The sequence below is a fragment of the Cannabis sativa genome, chromosome 3, assembly GCF_029168945.1.
Source record: "Cannabis sativa cultivar Pink pepper isolate KNU-18-1 chromosome 3, ASM2916894v1, whole genome shotgun sequence".
NCBI classification, from domain to species: domain Eukaryota; kingdom Viridiplantae; phylum Streptophyta; class Magnoliopsida; order Rosales; family Cannabaceae; genus Cannabis; species Cannabis sativa.
Genome location: NC_083603.1, coordinates 45142513 through 45161514, shown reverse-complemented (window position 1 = coordinate 45161514; position 19002 = coordinate 45142513). Strand labels below are relative to the sequence as shown.

The following is a 19002-nucleotide window of genomic DNA, read 5'->3' as shown; positions in this document are numbered from 1 at the left end:
TATAGGTTTAGTCATGCTCTCCCTATGTGTCCAAAAATTAATAAAAGTAATATTAATGTTCATTTCTTTCACTATCACCTTCATCTCCATCTCTTTGTCATTATTTTTACTAAAGATATATAGGATTAGTCATGCTCTTTCTATGTGTTACTATTTAGTAAAAATAATATTGATGTTTAGTTTTATATTTAATCTTTTATTGCATTATTGCTTGATGTATAATGTCATTTCTAGGTTCTACATAAGATTAAATTATTTCTTTTATTTTTAAGAACTTGTATACTCAAAATATAATGAACTTTAATGTTACATCATTGTGTCAACTTAGTGAATCAAAGGTACAAAATAGCTAAACAAGCATATGGATGATTCTTGAAGCCTTTCTCTCTTTTATTATTGATTACACCTTTATTTGCTTTCCTTTAATATTTATTACCAAAACAAAAACCACAAAATCATTTATTACTACTATCACTTATTATTAACCTTTTGTTTTTATTTTTCTACTAACGCTTTTGTCCATAATCACCTCCCTGTGGAATCGACCGCCCGATCTATACTACAACCACCGCTAGTGGAAGTCACATTTGGGCGTTAAACACCAGTCGAGAGGGGACACGTGGATCAGATAACTTGGAAAGATTTGCTAAGTCTTTTTGTGCCACCAGGAAGCGCTGTTAGCATGGGTCCCGGAGGAGACACCCGGAGTACAAGGTACTCCAGGAAGCTAGTATAGCATGAAGGCCCTCCGGGATATGTCAGGTCTCTCCCGAGCAATCAAGTCGCATTTAATGCTGCATGGGAGGAAGCGTGTTGGGACTGTAACACGCAATAAAGTCTGACGGCACAACCCCCAAACAGCAGCGCTTCAGTAATGATCATTTAAGTCTAGCGACGGCTACTCTGCGAAAAGTCACGTCAATCACAAGACAAAAAGGACATTCTCCATAAAAACCCTACAGCACCTAGGGATTTGACCATGCATCACCCATGGTATATTCATCGGAAATGCCCGACTTTATGGATACTTACAGACACATGTGTAAGAATAATTCTAGGGATTACCCCACCAAAACACTATAAATACCCCCTCAAAGCTCATTTAATGGGGTCGAGAATCTTGGTTTGCAAAAGAGCAAGAAGAGAAAATACTCACCAAGAACATTCTCTGTATTTAAGAGAAAAACATTTTCTCAAGTGTAGAATCTGTATTAAATACATCCATTAATAACAGTGGCTCGTGGACTAAGGCTCATTAACGCCCCAACCACGTAAAAAATCTTCATCTCACTTTCTTACAGCTCCTTATTATAATTATATTTTAATAGTTGTCGAAAACCTCGGTCAACATTTTGGTGCTTTCATTGAGAGCTGAAGAAAGCTGCTTCACAACAAGCATTTAACTTCACGACAATGGTGGAGACAAGAGCTACACGTCATCCTCGCCCTCTAGAAGACGCTCAAGACCCCAATGAGGAAGATGTAGCCTCAAGGGCAGCAGAGGAGTCCGAGGAAGAAGAAGAAGAAATAGTTCCCGATGAAAACTACGAGGAACACCTCGACGAGTATGCCTATGACGGAGGAAGCTACTCGGAGCTGGTGCTCCTTAGACAAAAAGCTATCGATCATGAAGCTGAGATCGAAGCTCAGAAAGTGCAAAATAAAAAAATGCAGGAAGTGATGCTAGCCATGCAGAAAGCCATGGAGGCAGCTGGTATTCACGTGCATCCCAAGGCGATGGCCGCTGGACTCGACGGGGAGCCAGCAACGTCTTCGCCTAATTCCCAAGAAGAAAGGCCTAGGGAACCTAGCCCTATAAGGCACCCTGCTGAGGAAAACCAAACAAAAAACCCTACTTCTGCCCCTGGTCGAAAGAAAAAGGTGCAGGATCCGCGAAGGGTCCGCTCGGATTTCCCTAAAGGGAAAGGTCCGCAGAGGGGCAAGCCCCAAAGAGGGAGTCTTGGCCCTCAGGATCGAGGGGACCGGAAAAGCGTTTCCGTGCACCAGGAACCGGGGGGTAGAGGAAGAAGAGGACAGAGATGTCCACCCATTGATCTGAGAAATCAAATCAATGGGAATCAAGGTGACCTCCGGGATCACCTTGACCAAAAAAGATATAGGCCCGTAGTCTCCTGCATCGTAAACGAAGGGATTATGGCAGAACTTGCCATACTTCGAAAAGATATTGCTCGAGTCTCCCGGAGGCAGAAGGGAGACGACTCCGACTCGGACAGTGAGGATCGGGAGCCTTGTGCCAAACATATCCTGGAGGCGGAGCTCCCTAAAAACTTCAAGATGCCCGAAATGGCAAGATATGCCGGGAACTCCGACCCTGCCGATCACTTGTCACGATTCAACCGGGTCATGACAGTCATGCGGGTCAGCAATGACGCCAAATGCTTATGCTTCCCCCTCACTCTGAGCGGATCGGCAGAGGAATGGTTCAAGAAATTGGAACCAGGATCGGTGGGTTGTTGGAACAAACTCCAAACCAACTTCCTGAGACAATTTGTCGCGGTCAGGAAGGTCAACTTGGAGGTTAGTGCCTTGACCAACATCAAGCAACTGCCCACCGAGACCTTGAAGAATTACATCAAGAGGTTCCGAGAGGAAGCCTCGAAGACCAAGAAGGTCGACGACGGACAACAGCTTGCGCTTCTCCAAGCAGGAATCCGCACTGGGACTCCCTTCGGAACGAATTACATGCAAGAAGGCGCCGCTAGCCTTCGTGACTTCCAAGCGAGTCTAAAAATATATTAACCTCGAAGAAGCCCAGATCGTGGCTTACGGAGGCTATTATCCCACCGGATAGCGGGATACATGCCGTGAGTGTCGCCCTCGGGTCGTCCCAACCGCAACTCCTCCGGTAAGTGGCATACGGTTCTCTGCTACTCCCGGATACGCCTGTGGCCATGCTTTGGCCCCGCATCTTCCCATTACGGCAACCCGTCCGGGGTGAATGGACGGGCTCCTTCACAAGCCGCCCCGATCGCTAGCTTAATGTGCCCTACCCAGGGGTCGAGGAGCAAAAGGTCCTCCAAGGGCAGCACCCGAACAGGAGAGAAGCGCCAAAAGAAGGGGTACACACCCCAATACACCTAGTACACAGAGCTCACGGACTCTCAGGAACGTGTATATTTTGCCACAAGGCAGAATACGCACTACCGGAGACCGCAGCCATTGTACAAAGACAGCTCCCGGAGAGATCCGAGTAAAAGGTGCGAGTACCACAACGACATTGGTCATAGCACCAATGAGTGTAAAAATCTCAAAGACGAGATTGAGAATTTGATCCGTTTGGGCCACCTCTATGAGTGGATCAAAAATAGGTTGCCCCACCTTAATCTAGGGCAGGTGGCAGGGGGTATGCCTCCGGGAACACCAGGGGGTACAGCAGGAGTATTGCCTCCAGCTGCTCCCGCAGGTGACACCCAAGATATACCCGGACTACCGCCCCGGCCTAATGGACGGGTAGCCATGATCTCCGGAGGTCCCCATATCGGAGGAAACACTCGCAAGGAGCGAAAAAGATATGCCGAGGCCGCAAGACACAGTGAGGTGTGGGAGGTCACTCAACTCCCGGCTCAAAGGCCTCGGCTAATGAACCAACCCATAACGTTCACGGAAGAAGACGCCAAGACGGTGCGTTTTCCTCACCACGACCCGCTGGTCATAGAGACCCCCATCGCAAATAAGGTGGTGGCTAGGGTCCTGATTGACAATGGGAGTTCCGTGAACTTGCTCTTCAAAGAAGCCTTCACTGCGATAGGGTTGACCGACCGGGACCTTTCGCCTAGTGGATCGCAGCTCACAGGGTTTAACGGGACGACGCTAATCCCGATGGGAAAAGTCAGGCTCCCGGTTACCCTGTGTCCCGATACCCCCCAAAGCACATTCAAGTATTGCACCTTCGTGGTGGTAGACTGTCCAACAGCCTACAACGCAATCTTAGGCCGACCGGCCCTCGTCGACTTTGGTGCAATTACTTCAATCCGACATCTATGCCTAAAATTCCCTACCCAGAAGCGGAGTCGGAACGGTGAGGGGAAATCAAGGAGAGGCCGTGCAATGTTACAATGTTGCCACCCACTTGCCGCACTCATGGTCCGGGGGCCCCCTGAGATAGAGAAGGCTGAAGAGGACGAGTTGGATCCTCGCATAGGGTCCGAAAGGGTCGTGGAACCAATGGAGGACGTCGAAGAAATACCAGTGTGCGACGACGACTCCACCAAAGTACTCCGGATAGGGAGGAGCCTGGATCCGGAGGAAAAAGATAAAATAATAAAAACACTGAAGGGCGCCATCGACATTTTCGCATGGCGCCAAGAAGACATGACCGGCATCAGCCCTCATGTCATCACCCATGTACTCAATGTCAACCCGGACATGTCCCCTGTACAGCAAAAGAGACGCCCGCTCGACTCGGTGAAAGCCGAGGCCTTAGAGAAAGAGGTGGACAAACTTTTGTCCAATGGCATGATCCGCGACGTATACTATCCGGAGTGGCTGGCCAATCCGGTCCTGGTGCCCAAGCCGAACGGGACTTGGCGGGTTTGTATAGATTTCACGTATCTAAACAAAGCTCGCCCAAAGGATCGCTTTCCGCTGCCCAGGATCGACCAGATGGTAGACGCCACGTCCGGATTTAAGTCGTTATCTTTCATGGATGCCTATGCCGGGTACAACCAAATAAAAATGCATACGGCGGACCAGAGTGCACTAGCTTCGGGACCGATAAGGGGGTATACCGTTACCTAGTCATGCTTTTCGACCGAAAAACGCCGGAGCAACCTATCAAAGAATGGTTAACCGGATGTTTAAAAGCCTCCTGGGACGAAACATGGAGGTATATGTAGACGACATGCTCGTCAAATCCAAAGCATGCAACAGCCATGCAAGCGACTTAGAGGAATGTTTCGAAGTCGTCCGGAGATACGGCATGAAGCTCAATCCGAAAAAATGCACCTTCGGGGTCAAGTCGGGAAAATTCCTGGGCTTCATAGTCAGCCAAAGGGGGATCGAGGCGAACCCGGAGAAAATCCAAGCTCTCCTGGATATGCCATCCCCCAAGAAACATAAGGACGTGCAGAGTTTGACCGGAAAGGTAGCCGCACTGAGCCGCTTTATCTCACGATCCACGGACAAGTGCATACCCTTCTTCAACATACTGAAGAAATGCCAAAAGTTCGAATGGACAGATGAATGCGAGGAGGCATTCAAAAGGTTAAAAGACCACATGGCCAAACCTCCTATCCTATCAAAACCCGTCCTTGGAGAAGACTTGTTCCTTTACTTGGCAGTCTCCGAGCATGCGGTCGATCTTGCCGCACTGGTCCGGGAGGAAGAAAAAATTCAGCACCCCGTGTACTATGTTAGTAAGCGCATGGTAGGGGCCGAGACAAGGTACCCGGTTATTGAAAAATTAGTATTCTGCCTCCTGATGGCATCGAGGAAGTTGAGACCATACTTCCAGGCCCATCCGATCAGAATCTTGACCAATCATCCACTCCGGCAAGTTCTCTAGAAGCCTGAGGCATCCGGAAGGCTCCTCAAGTGGGCGATGGAGCTGAGTCAGTTCGACTTACATTACGTGCCCCGGATCTCCATAAAAGGCCAAGCCTTGGCGGACTTCATCACCGAATGTAATGAAGCCGAGGCGACAGCCAATACACCGGAGCCACCAATCCCCACTTGGAGAGTATTTGTGGACGGAGCTTCTAATGAGAACGGTTCAGGAGCCGGAGTGGCTATGATATCACCTACTGGATTGCGGCTCCAGGCAGCACTCCGATTCAACTTCACAGCTTCGAATAATGAAGCCGAATATGAGGCCCTGATAGCAGGGCTAAAATTGGCTAAAGCTGTAGGAGCCAAAAGGGTGGAGGTCTACAGTGATTCTCAGCTGGTCGTAAACCAAGTTTCCGGAGAATACCAAACTCGCGGCGAAAGGATGGCCGCGTACGTAACAATAGTCCGAGAACTACTCCACGAATTCGCGGACTATAAAATAGAAAGAATCCCTCGAGAAAAGAACGCTCACGCGGACTGTCTGGCTAAGTTAGTCTCGGACAGCGAAATCGAAGAGCTGGGGGTAGTACCAGTGGAACGCTTGGCAGAGCCAAGCATCAAAATAAAAGAGACCACACAAACGGTTGGGCAAGAACCCAGCTGGATGGTCCCCATCATAAAGTACATAACCACAGGTGAGTTGCCCCAAGAGAGGGCACTGTCTCGAAAGATTCAGTATCAGGCTCATCGTTATGTAATGATGGATCAAATTCTCTACCGGAGAGGACTCAGCATGCCTTATTTAAGGTGTGTATCGGACCCTGAAGCTAGACAAATCATGCTGGAGGTCCATGAGGGATTCTGTGGAGATCATACGGGAGGACCCAGCCTCTCAAAGAAAATATTGAGGCAAGGGTACTTCTGGCCAACAATGAAAAAAGATTGTATAGACTATGTCCAAAAGTGTGACTCGTGCCAAAGGTACGCGAACATACCGAGAGCCCCTCCAAATGAGATCACTTTGATGACCAGCCCCTGGCCCTTCGCGGTCTGGGGAATAGATCTCATCGGGTCTTTACCTACGGGAAAAGGAGGAGTAAAGTATGCAATAGTAGCGGTGGACTACTTCACCAAGTGGACAGAGGCTGAGCCTATGAAGACAATAACTGCTAAGAAGGCATTGGACTTTGTTATTAAAAACATAGTGTGTCGATACGGCTTGCCTCATAAAATAGTCTCAGACAATGGAAAGCAATTCGATTGCGAGGAATTTACTGACTTCTGCAACCAACACGGAGTGGTAAAAAGCTCCTCCGCGGTAGCCCGGCCTCAAACAAACGGCCAGGCGGAAGCAGTCAATAAAATCCTAAAGGTCACCTTGAAAAAGAAGCTGCCGTCCGTAAAAATAATCGGCCCGAAGAATTGCCAAGGGTATTGTGGGCCTACCGGACGACCCCCAGAACCACAACCGGTCACTCGCCGTTCTCAATGGCGTACGGTTGTGAAGCTATGGTCCCGGTGGAAACATTATTCCCATCCCACAGGAGGACGACTTATGATCCGGCCACCAATCAGGCCTTGCTCCAAGAGGCTCTGGATCAAGTCGAAGAACTCCGGGATGAGTCCCAAATACGGATGGCTGCTTATCAAAAGAAGGTGACCAAGTATTTTAACTCCAAGGTTAAAAACAGAAAATTCGCTATTGGGGATATGGTCCTAAGAAGGGATTTCCAGCCACCCAAGAACCCGGAGTGGGGGTACTTGGACCAAATTGGGAAGGACCATATGAAATCGAGGACGAAATCGGTTCTGGCACTTACAAACTGAAAAGAATGGACGGAACTACTGTCCCAAGAGCCTGGAATGCCGATCACCTCAGAAAATATTACCAGTAGCGAATTAAACTTAGATTTTGTTCAAAGGGTTTGTACCGTCCAAATGTATGCCTCCTCTATATTAAATAAAACTGAGTGCCTTAAAAACAAAGTTTCTATGCCACTCAGGGGGGTACAAGGGTATACCGCACGGACAAACAAAAACAAACTAAGTAAAATATCCTGACCCAAAGGGCAGGTCAATCCAAGTAAAATATCCTGACCCAAAGGGCAGGTCAAAAAAATATATGCGCAAAAATAAAAAGCATAAGTATAAAAACCCTGAACCCGGACGAGAAGAAAAAGCGGTGGCGGTACTCCTTAACATGAGTCTGCCTATTATATGGAACCACCCCCTCGTTAGCAGGGTGGATCCGGAACCCATAAAAACCATCCTTAAGTTTGTCCCCTTTCTTGGGGACGGATACAAGTTCATAAAAATATAAAATTTCCGCCGGGCTGGGAGACCCCCAGCCACGGGCGGTGTAAAAAATAAATAAGCCTGAGAGCAGGCGGTAAGCTTGAGGAATAAGTTGGTATGGCGCAAGGCCGACAAATACAAGAAAATTCACAAAGTAATCTTGGAGCGGGAGCATGGCACCGGCCATCAAATGGGTCTGACTCCAAGCCCCGAAGCCGTCATAGTTGTGATTAGGCGTCTCCGAGTCACGAGGAGGCCGGTGGAAGGTCCCCGAGGTGGAGGGTTTGATCCCAGCCACGTTAATAATGTTCTCCAGCTGGTGAGGACAAGTCAGGGTCGATCGAAGCTCGGCCGCCTCCCAACCAGTTGCACGGGACTTGTACCCCTCCTGGGCAACGGGTCCCAGAGAGACCTCCTCCAGCGTGGCCATGCTTTTCCCTTTCTTCTTCGAAGATTTTGAGCCAGAAGCAGACATTTTGTGTTCTGAGAAAAACAAAAGGGAAAAAGAAAAGCCCAGCAGTTAGGTCCCATACCAAACCCTAAATCAAGAAAAAGGGAGTGGGGGTCCCCTAACCGCTGGAAAGAGGCCCCCTCCGGACACGTGTCACCTGGGAAACTCTGGAGAGAATCCCTCAACCAGTGTCGGGTGCAGTGAAATCGCAGAAAGTGGTTTCGCAAAAAAAAAAGAAAAAAAAAAGAGAGAAAAGCCATCCTATGCCCTAAGCAACTGTTAAACGAAGAACACATGGCCCTCTTCAAACAGAACTGTATAACTACAACAGGGGCATGATAAATGGCGATTCTACAACTAATGCAGTAAACGTAAAACAGAACTCGAAGAACTTAAACACTCACACACCCAGAAGCCTCTAAGTACGAACCCAGAAAACGAACGAGGTAAATATAAGCATGTTATTATCTAAGGATGTAAGAAACTTACAGTCGATCGTTGAACTGGAGGTACTGAATGTGGTTGAGTGAGAGTTGAGAAGCACTGGCAAAATCAAACACTGGAAAATTGAATGAAGTGTCTGGGTATTAAGACAGTTCGTGCTACTTTGAGGAATTTTCTCTCTAGGAAATTCGAGCAGAAATGGCAAGGAATGGAAAGTAACCGAAATGAAGGAAAGGTGGTGGCTTTTATAGGCCAAAGTGCATGAGGAACAGGCGTCATCACCTACCAATCGCACGGTGGGGGAGACGCACGATTCGAATTCCCAAAGATCAACGGATCAGATCAATCTACCATTAAGGCGGTGGAAACGTTTGAGTATCCGTCTGACACCATCAATGCGCCGCATCAATCATGGGGCGTGAAACGAATCGACCTCTGCAAAAGCGAATCATTGCATTTAATGCCATTATCAGACGCACCTCCACGCGCCCCCAAGTTCGTATCAGAAGACCGAGGAGGCGGCTGGAGACATTCCTGCAAAAAGCAAATCGCTGCATTAAATGACATCATTTAATTTGCCCCCACGCGCTCGAGGCTCGAGCTAGGGAAACGAGGAGTCAACCGGAGACACTTGAACAAGCCTTGGTTTATTTTTACCAAGTAAACAAGGCTTGGGGGGTAAATGTTGCTCCAGAATTCGCCCAAAATACGTGGACCAGTCGAGAGGGGACACGTGGATCAGATAACTTGGAAAGATTTGCTAAGTCTTTTTGTGCCACCAGGAAGCGCTGTTAGCATGGGTCCCGGAGGAGACACCCGGAGTACAAGGTACTCCAGGAAGCTAGTATAGCATGAAGGCCCTCCGGGATATGTCAGGTCTCTCCCGAGCAATCAAGTCGCATTTAATGCTGCATGGGAGGAAGCGTGTTGGGACTGTAACACGCAATAAAGTCTGACGGCACAACCCCCAAACAGCAGCGCTTCAGTAATGATCATTTAAGTCTAGCGACGGCTACTCTACGAAAAGTCACGTCAATCACAAGACAAAAAGGACATTCTCCATAAAAACCCTACAGCACCTAGGGATTTGACCATGCATCACCCATGGTATATTCATCGGAAATGCCCGACTTTATGGATACTTACAGACACATGTGTAAGAATAATTCTAGGGATTACCCCACCAAAACACTATAAATACCCCCTCAAAGCTCATTTAATGGGGTCGAGAATCTTGGTTTGCAAAAGAGCAAGAAGAGAAAATACTCACCAAGAACATTCTCTGTATTTAAGAGAAAAACATTCTCTCAAGTGTAGAATCTGTATTAAATACATCCATTAATAACAGTGGCTCGTGGACTAAGGCTCATTAACGCCCCAACCACGTAAAAAATCTTCATCTCACTTTCTTACAGCTCCTTATTATAATTATATTTTAATAGTTGCCGAAAACCTCGGTCAACAAGAGTTAAGAGAGAAAGGAAAAGATGGGGAAAAAGAGAGAGAAATACATAAATAAGAGTATTCAAACATACCAAAATAAATAAAACTTTATGAAACTTGAGCAAGTTATTTTTGACAATTAAATGAAAAACAAGCCATTTTGAACAAGAGGAGTGCTAATTACAACATTTTAGTCAACCTTCACATTCGAAATTATATGTCGGAATATTTTTTTTCATAGTGATATTCGTTATAGTTACAGTATCATTCTTGTAAATTTTTGAAAAATTTCGAATAGTTACAGTGCCAAAAATAGAGTTCATGATATTTCAATTTACCACACATGTTCAAAAAATTTCAAACGTATTTTCCGTACTGTAAACTATTCGAAAATTTTCAAAAATTTACATGGATGATGTTCTAAGTATAATGAACACCACTGTGAAAAAAAATTTGAAAAAAAAATATTTCGGCATGTGTTTTTGAGTGTGGAGATTGACTAAGAAATTGTTATAAGAGATTGGCGGTAGGACTCCAATGAACGATTTCCCTAAAGTAAAATTTAACCTCTATTTAAATTATTTAATTAATCTTTTTTGTAACAAATAGAAATGAATTGATTAATTGGTAATTGAAACCAAACTAATGGACTTTGGGGAGTTCTTTTTACACCCCACAAAATGATAAGTACACCCCATTATTAAGAAAAATATAAACTTAAATAATTTTTAAAAATTACTCTTAATATTTTTTTTAAAAAAATTTCTCACATTATTTTATGTTAATTTCAATACTTATTTTGATTTTATTTTCATAATTTTTTCTAACTCATGTATATTTTTTTTTAATTTTTTCTAAGAAAATTTTATATAATTTATTATTTTAATTTTTTTCTCATAATATTTAAAATATAATTTATTTTTGTTTGATAAGTATATTTTTTAAGAATATGAATTGGAAAAAAAAAGTTAAAAAAATTTAGTACAATTAAAAATATAAATTTTATATAAAATAAAAATTATTAAAATGGGGTGCCTTTAAAAATTTTGGGGTGTAAATAAAATTTCCCATGGACTTTTTGGTAAAACAAAAGAGAAGAAGCGTTCACTTTACGAAAATAACCCTACAAGTGATTATGCAGCTCACGCTTCGTTTATACTCTACTCTTTTGGTCAAAACCTAAACCCATTTCATTGAAAGATTCGATCAGTCGATCGCTCAAAAATCTTCCACTTCTATCGTTATGTAAGTCTTTCGATTAACAATGTGGTTTTCCAACGCTACTTCCGTTTGTTTCCTGGGAAAAGTTGTTATATACGAAGGACTGCCTTGGTTTATTAATTACGGATTATAGAAATTGGGGATTGATTTTGCTTTGAGTAAATTTGTGGATTTGATTTGATTTTTTTTTTCTGCATTTTCTTTGGGGAAACAATCAGATTGGTTTGAGTGATTGTAGTGATAATATTTGGATGGAGCTGTGTTAGTGTTGGTTTTGACTATGGTTTTGGTGGGTTTGTTATTTATCTAGGTCGCGGGAAGAAATAGCCAAGGAGGCAATAAAGCATGCATTAAAGGCTTTGCGAAAGCGGCATTTGGTTGAAGAAGGCGCTCATGCTCCGGCCTTTATCGCTCTATCGAAGCCTCTAGTTTCTCAGGTTTTCACTCTAACTTTGAAACCTGATTGTGCTTGGTGCAACACGCATTTAGATGCTTTAATGCATATATAATGTAATTTTAGTAATTTTTGAGTTAGAAGGCCTTTTCATTTGCCATGCTCATTTTCTGTTAATGGAGCTTTCCTTTAGTTTATCAGTATAAGTATAATTGCTTGTAAACTTCCGTTTTTTTTGGCTCTTGTTGAGTTTTTAATTCTTAATTAATGACATATAAGTGGGTATTGTAGAATTGAATTTTAATGATTGAATATCTATTTTGTACAAAATTTTGACTTTAATGATCTGTAATGGTCAATTCCCTTCAATTTATTACGGAAAATAAAACTCTATTGAAATGAGTTATTTTCAGTTTCAAACTGAAGTTTGCAAATGTGAGTTTGAGGGATTTCTGCTACATAAAAAATATTCTCCAAATTGTGTGTTCTTCTTGTTTTATAGAACATACTAATTTGGTATTTGGTTTGTCCAATTTTATTATCTTGGCTTGTAAATTTTTTTTGCCCTGTCAATTAATAATCTTGCGCTTTGGGTTTTAAGTGAAATTGGATTGGATGATTTGCATTAAGTGATTATCTAAATTGGTACATGGAAAAATTGATCTTCATGGGCATGTTTGGCTTTGATTTTGCTTTGTAACTCCTTGGTTCCTGGTTGCTACATACTGCTAATTCTCATAGATGAAACATATATCCTCAATTTAAGTCTACGGTATATTGTTTTAATTTACTCTTCAATGTCCTGAAGGGATCAGAATGGAAGGAAAAGGCCGAGAATCTAGAACTAGAGCTTCAGCAATGTTACAAAGCTCAATCTCGCATGTCAGAGCAACTTGTAGTGGAAGTAGCTGAATCCAGAGCTTCAAAAGCCACACTTCAAGAAAGGGAAGCGGCAATCATTGATGCACAGGAGAAGCTGAATCAAACAAGGTAACCTACTTATTCTAATTAGTTGGGAGAAGCTTTTGAGAATTCAAGGTTTTTCTATAGGTGATTCCCATTTAGCTATATGCTTCAGGGATGAGTGCTCTCAGTTGAAGGCAGACTTAGAGGAAAAGATTAAAGCTCTGGAATTGGTCATAAGCGAGAACATAGAGATTAGAGCGCAGCTAGAACAGATGACTATTAAAGCTAAAAATGCTGAGGCTGAAAATAAGATGTTAATAGATCGATGGATGCTTGAAAAAATGAAGGATGCTGAGCGCCTTAATGAGGTAAATGCATTATTTTTGTAGTATCTAACAATTAGAACTTTTGTATATTTAGATACAGCACCAATTTGGGGACTCTAGAGTTCAACATGTGGACATATTTGTTTACAATACAAGATTGATATATTAATTTTCTGTGTTTTGTATGTTGTATTTCTTACTCATTTCTAATGTAAATGCCTAGCTAAATGCACTTTACGAAGATTCAATTGGTCGGCTAAGGGCCACCAGTTTAGAAAAACTTGCTCGGCAGCAGGTTGATGGTGTGGTCCGCCAAAGTGAAGAAGGTGCAGAATACTTTGTGGAGTCATTTGTTCCCTCTACATGCAAAAACAAGATCCACGCACATGAAGGTGGCTGTGCCTCCATATTGTTTGAGTACAATTCTGGTCAATTGATTACTGGGGGACAGGACAGGTCAATCAAAATTTGGGATACCAATACTGGATCATTAAGTCGCACACTCTACGGCTGCCTTGGTTCAGTTCTTGATCTTACTATGACTCATGATAACAAATCAGTCATTGCAGCCAGCAGCTCAAATAACTTGTATGTCTGGGATATTAATTCAGGGAGGGTTCGCCATACTCTCACAGGTCACACTGATAAAGTGTGTGCTGTAGATGTGAGCAAAATCTCAAACCGTCATGTTGTGAGTGCAGCATATGATCGAACCATTAAACTTTGGGATTTGCAGAAAGGCTACTGCATCAATACAATCATATTCCACAGCAACTGCAATGCCGTATGCTTCAGCACGGATGGACAAACCCTTTGCTCAGGTCATGTTGATGGAAATCTTCGATTATGGAACGTTCAAACAGGAAAGCTACTTACTGAAGTGGCTGCACACTCGCAGGCTATCACATCCATCTCTCTGTCTCGAAATGGTAACATAGTATTGACTAGTGGGAGAGACAATATGCATAATTTATTCGACATTCGCACTCTGGAAGTCTGCAATACCCTAAGAGCCACTGGAAACCGAGTAGCTTCCAACTGGAGCAGATCCTGCTTAAGTCCAGATGACAACCATGTGGCTGCTGGATCTGCTGATGGGTCTGTGTACATATGGTCGATATCGAAAGCTGATATAGTGAGCACTCTGAAGGAGCACACTACACCAGTCCTGTGCTGCTCATGGAGTGGACTTGGAAAACCCCTAGCTTCCGCAGACAAGAACGGTTACGTTTGTACCTGGACGTGAAAGATAAATGTCAATATTATGAGTTAAGAATAGGAGAAATTCTGGTGATGCTCATTTTTCCAGATTGGCCAGCTGAGCCTTCTACTCTTGATTTATTTTTCTTTTCTTTTTTTGGTTCTTTCACATGATAAATCTTCATACACAATCAAATACATGTTAAAAGGTAGGTACGATTGTACGATTCCATGATGTAGATATTTGATTCAACTCAAATTGTTCTTTGTGTACATACTTTTTCTTGAAACAATTATTATTAAACAGTGAATGAATACGTTTCTTTTCCAAATGATTGTATAATAATCCCTTTTATTCGTTTTTCTCGTACTTGCATATGTTTCTGTCTCCACTTTCTCTTTCTGTTGATCATAAGGCGGGCCGAGTTTTAAGTTCAGGCAATTCCAACAATTTAGCTATTCAAAATATTTCAACATACATTAGCTTTTTTATATATTTTTTTATACCATTTAAATAATATATTTATAATACCAAATGATAAAATATTAATATATTTACATACTATTTATTTATTTTTATACTTACAAATAAATAAAATATATTATATAATTAAGAAAATATTATAACTAGAGATTATTTCACAAAAACATAAAAACAATAAAAAAAAATTACAAAAATACGATTTCATGGAATTTTAAATATTTTTACGATTTTTTTGATTTTATTTACAGAAAATACGGTCTTTTTATGTTGTAATCTTGTTAATTTGTTGTTGATTATATAATTAAGAAAATATTATAACTAAGCACTAAAATTAAAAAATTTCTTCACTTAACTATTTAGCTAAGTATTATTTATAAAGTAAATTTATGTGCTATTTTAACTTATCTATTATATATGTTTTTTTATATTTTATTTAGAATAATTACATAAGGCACTATTATTTGTAAAATATTTACATTTTTACGTTCAAAGAATGTTTTTTTTTTTTACATTTTTACGGTTTTCCAAAAAATAACACGAAAACAACATAAAATCAACAAGAAAACTACATAAAAGTAACATGAAAATAGCATCAAAATAACAACAAAAAATAACATACAGATAACAAAAAATCAACAACAAATTAACAAGATTACAACATAAAAAGACCATAAGTTCTGTAAATAAAATCAAAAAATCGTAAAAATGTTTAAAATTCCGTACGATCGTATTTTTGTAATTTTTTTTTTGTTGTTTTTATGTTTTTGTGAAATAATCCCTTTTATTTAATTCTTAGCTATTTTTTTTTTTTTTACGTTTGTAGCCCTTTTACATTAGCTATTGTTATGAGTGCTATAAGGTAGCTTTACTACCCTTTCAAAAAAAAAAGGTATTTTCATAATGTTGACGTAGTTTTTTGTCAACTGATCTAAGAATATCGTAAAAATAAGAGGACTGGACTGGATATATATTGGTTAAAATAAAACCACAAAAGTACACAGACGACACTAAGATTTATAGTATTTCATCCCATATCGCGATAGTAATAGCACTACGTCTACTTTATATTTTATTATTTAGATCCAAACACACCAGAGTTATGTTTTCAAGAGTACTTAGACAAAATTATAAGAAAGACTTATGGGTGAAATCTATACAAAAGTTTATCAATTTATGACTCTTGGGAGCCCAACAATTCACAAAGCTTAGTGATGGTGATGGTGAGACCAATATTTTTAGGAACAATGGTGAAAAGAAAGGGAAAAATAGATAATGGTCTCTAATCTTCTAGGAAGTTGTGTCTCAAATGGTTGAGAATGACTTTGCTTCAAAGAGAGTAGTCACTTGAAGGAATTCAAGGTGAAAGTGTTTGTGTAGCCAAAAAAGTTTCTCTTTACTTAGGTCTATAACTATGTATATATAGGTCTAGGGTTAGGTTGTGATTCCCCACAATCCAGGAAATCTTACCAAAAATGTCACATTCCATTACAAGTAAATGAATATGCGAGATGTGATCATATAAAATGGTCACATCTCGTATGGAAGTCTTCTTGGGTGAGCCTTTCCACAACAAAAGTGGCATAACCCATAAAAATACTTCCTTGTGGCCCACACATGGTGGAACACACAAATTCTCGAGTAAAGTCAGCCAACCTATCTTGTGACCCTACTTTGAGATTAAAAACTTTAAAATTGTGATATGACCATGAGACAAGCTTAGATCGTCTCGTAAATAGCTTTCCAACGCAAGTTGAACCAAGTGTCATTCAAATAATAATTGAGCGAGTTAGACCCATTCTACTGAAGGGTTGTAAGAGACTTTTAGCTCCAATATGAGCTTTGTCATCTGGATGCAAGTTGTGCCATCTTTTTGGCCAAAAACATGGCACAGGTTGCCCGTACCTGTTCTCAAACACCTCGGGGTGTGTTTTGACTTATTGTTTGATGGCGATTCATATTTTCTTAATTTCGGGGTCCCAAAACCCTAGCTCGATGTTTAAAACCCTAATTGGAGACCTGTGCCATCTTTTGGTGCCAAAAGATGGCACATGTTGCCTATCACTATTGGGGGACCCTTGGTGGTCTTTCTTGATTAGTTTATGCATCTTTATGTTAGAAAAACACCTTAGAAAAATTTACTCTTGGCCAATTAATGGGGGCGACATGTGCCAACTTTTGGGTCACAGAGATGTATTTTTACACTCTTCCAGAATAGTTCCCTCACCTCCAGAGTAATCACCATCTCAAACATTAAGTTCTGAGTTGATATAGATTTAAGGATTCTAAATACACCCCTATCTTCTAATATATAGATCACTTTTATAGATTCTTTCTTGATTGTCTCCCAATGTCTCCTTGTTGGATTACATCTTTGATGCCTTCCACTTAATAGTAGGAGTCTGATTTAATGCATACACAAGTGTGCATTTAACCTCTTACTATTGGTGCTTAGGGAGATCTTGTTGTGACATTTTATCTTCATCTGAAATAATAAATTCCTTCTAGACTAAGTCATCAACATATCATTCTAGTATTGATATTAATGTAAAATACTTGTTTAAGATAAAGTAATCACTAGAGATACTATCAATATTTCATAAAGACTAGGAATTGTGCTTGAGTCTTTCGAATAGACATTGTAAGATTTCTTATCTTATTCTCATAATTCTAATAAGTTACAACTACCCATGTAAATGGTTAGATTACATAAGGCACTATTTTTTGTAAAAAAATTATATTTTTATATTTATAGATTTTTTTTTTTACATTTTTACAGTTTTCTATAAAAATAATACGAAAATAACAAGAAAACTATATAAAAGTAACATGAAAATAACATCTAAATAATATCAAAACAACAACAAAAAATTAACAAGAGTACAACATTAAAAGACCGTATTTTCTGTAAATAAAATAAAAAAAATTGTAAAAATATTTAAAATTCCGTAAAATTATTTTTTTGTAATTTTTTTTATTATTTTTGTGTATTTGTGAAATAATCCGTATTTTTCATTCCAAACGCACCACATGAGAAACTTTTGTTAATTTATCCTAAAATGATTCTTTTCTGATAAATAAATAGGGTTAAATTGATATTAGTCAATTGACACGAGAAAGTTGCTTGATCGAATTATCTATACCATATTTGAGTCTTGACCACTTTTGATGTTGAAAAGTGAAAAGTAAACTTCCATTAACTGTGCTTGAATATTAAAATGGTAAGGACTTGTTTTGACTTTTTAAGTAGTTTTGTTTATGTCACAAAATTTGAAAGTTATTACTGGATTTTATATGTAATTAATTACTAAAAGTTGCATTATATTTAGTACAAAAATAACATCATAATATATTTGTATTAAGTTTTAGTATTGTGCTTTAATGCGTAATTACAAAACTTAATATAAAATTTAATATTTATTTTATTAATATTTTTAATAAAATTTTAAAAAATAATAATTTTATCATTAATTTTAGGGGAATTTTCAAAAATACTTTTCTTTTATGTTTTATTATAATTTTATGGTCTAAAATTTTTAATTACAAAAATAGGCTTGTAAAATTTTAAAATTACAAAAATCCATTTTGCTCAGTAAAAAGTTAAAAAAAAATTAAAAAACAACGAGAAATAAACCTCACAACAACTAAAAATTAATTATAAAACAACTAAAAGTAACGAGAAAATCAATCTAATAACAACTATAATACAATTATAAATAAATTATCAAACAACCAAAAAAACGGTTTATTATTTTTACTAAAAATGTATTTTTGTAAATAAAAAAAGTTCAAAGATTAAAAAAAAAAAACATCATGTTGACATATTTTTGTAATTTTTTTTCTTCAAAATTTTGGGCTATGATGTAAATTTTTCTTAATTTATTATTATTTTATCATGTAAAGTAATAAAAAAAATAATATAAATAGCCCACCATTTAATGCTATCACGAAATATGCTCATTAAATGAAAAAAATTATGAAGTTATGGTGATGCAAATTTTGCATCGTAGTAAATATTGTGGTAAATTTGACACAATATTTGCTATATAACAAATTTGTACCTATCACCTTTTGACACACTATTGAAGTATGATTTTTGATAAGTATGCTATATTTTAGCTTTGCATCACTAATATGCTTCTCCATTAGAGATAATCTTATACTTTCAATAAGGACAACTCAAATGGTAAAACCTAAATTTATTATTAAATCATCACCAAAAGAGTATTGTTATAATACTATTTTTTTTTTTCAATTTCAACTACAACACTATAAATTACACAAAAAATTATATTCTCTATTATTTTTATATATAAATATACAAAATACATAT

General features: G+C 39.5%; 1 protein-coding gene across 1 annotated transcript; it reads left to right on the top strand.

Annotated features, from left to right (window-relative positions):
- Positions 1-11236: 11236 nt before the first annotated feature.
- LOC115710151 (autophagy-related protein 16) lies at positions 11237-14520 on the top strand. Its single transcript, XM_030638486.2, has 5 exons — positions 11237-11386; positions 11673-11799; positions 12565-12746; positions 12835-13030; positions 13212-14520. Coding segments are annotated over exons 1-5 (1530 nt in total). The 5' UTR covers positions 11237-11384; the 3' UTR covers positions 14235-14520.
- Positions 14521-19002: the final 4482 nt, after the last annotated feature.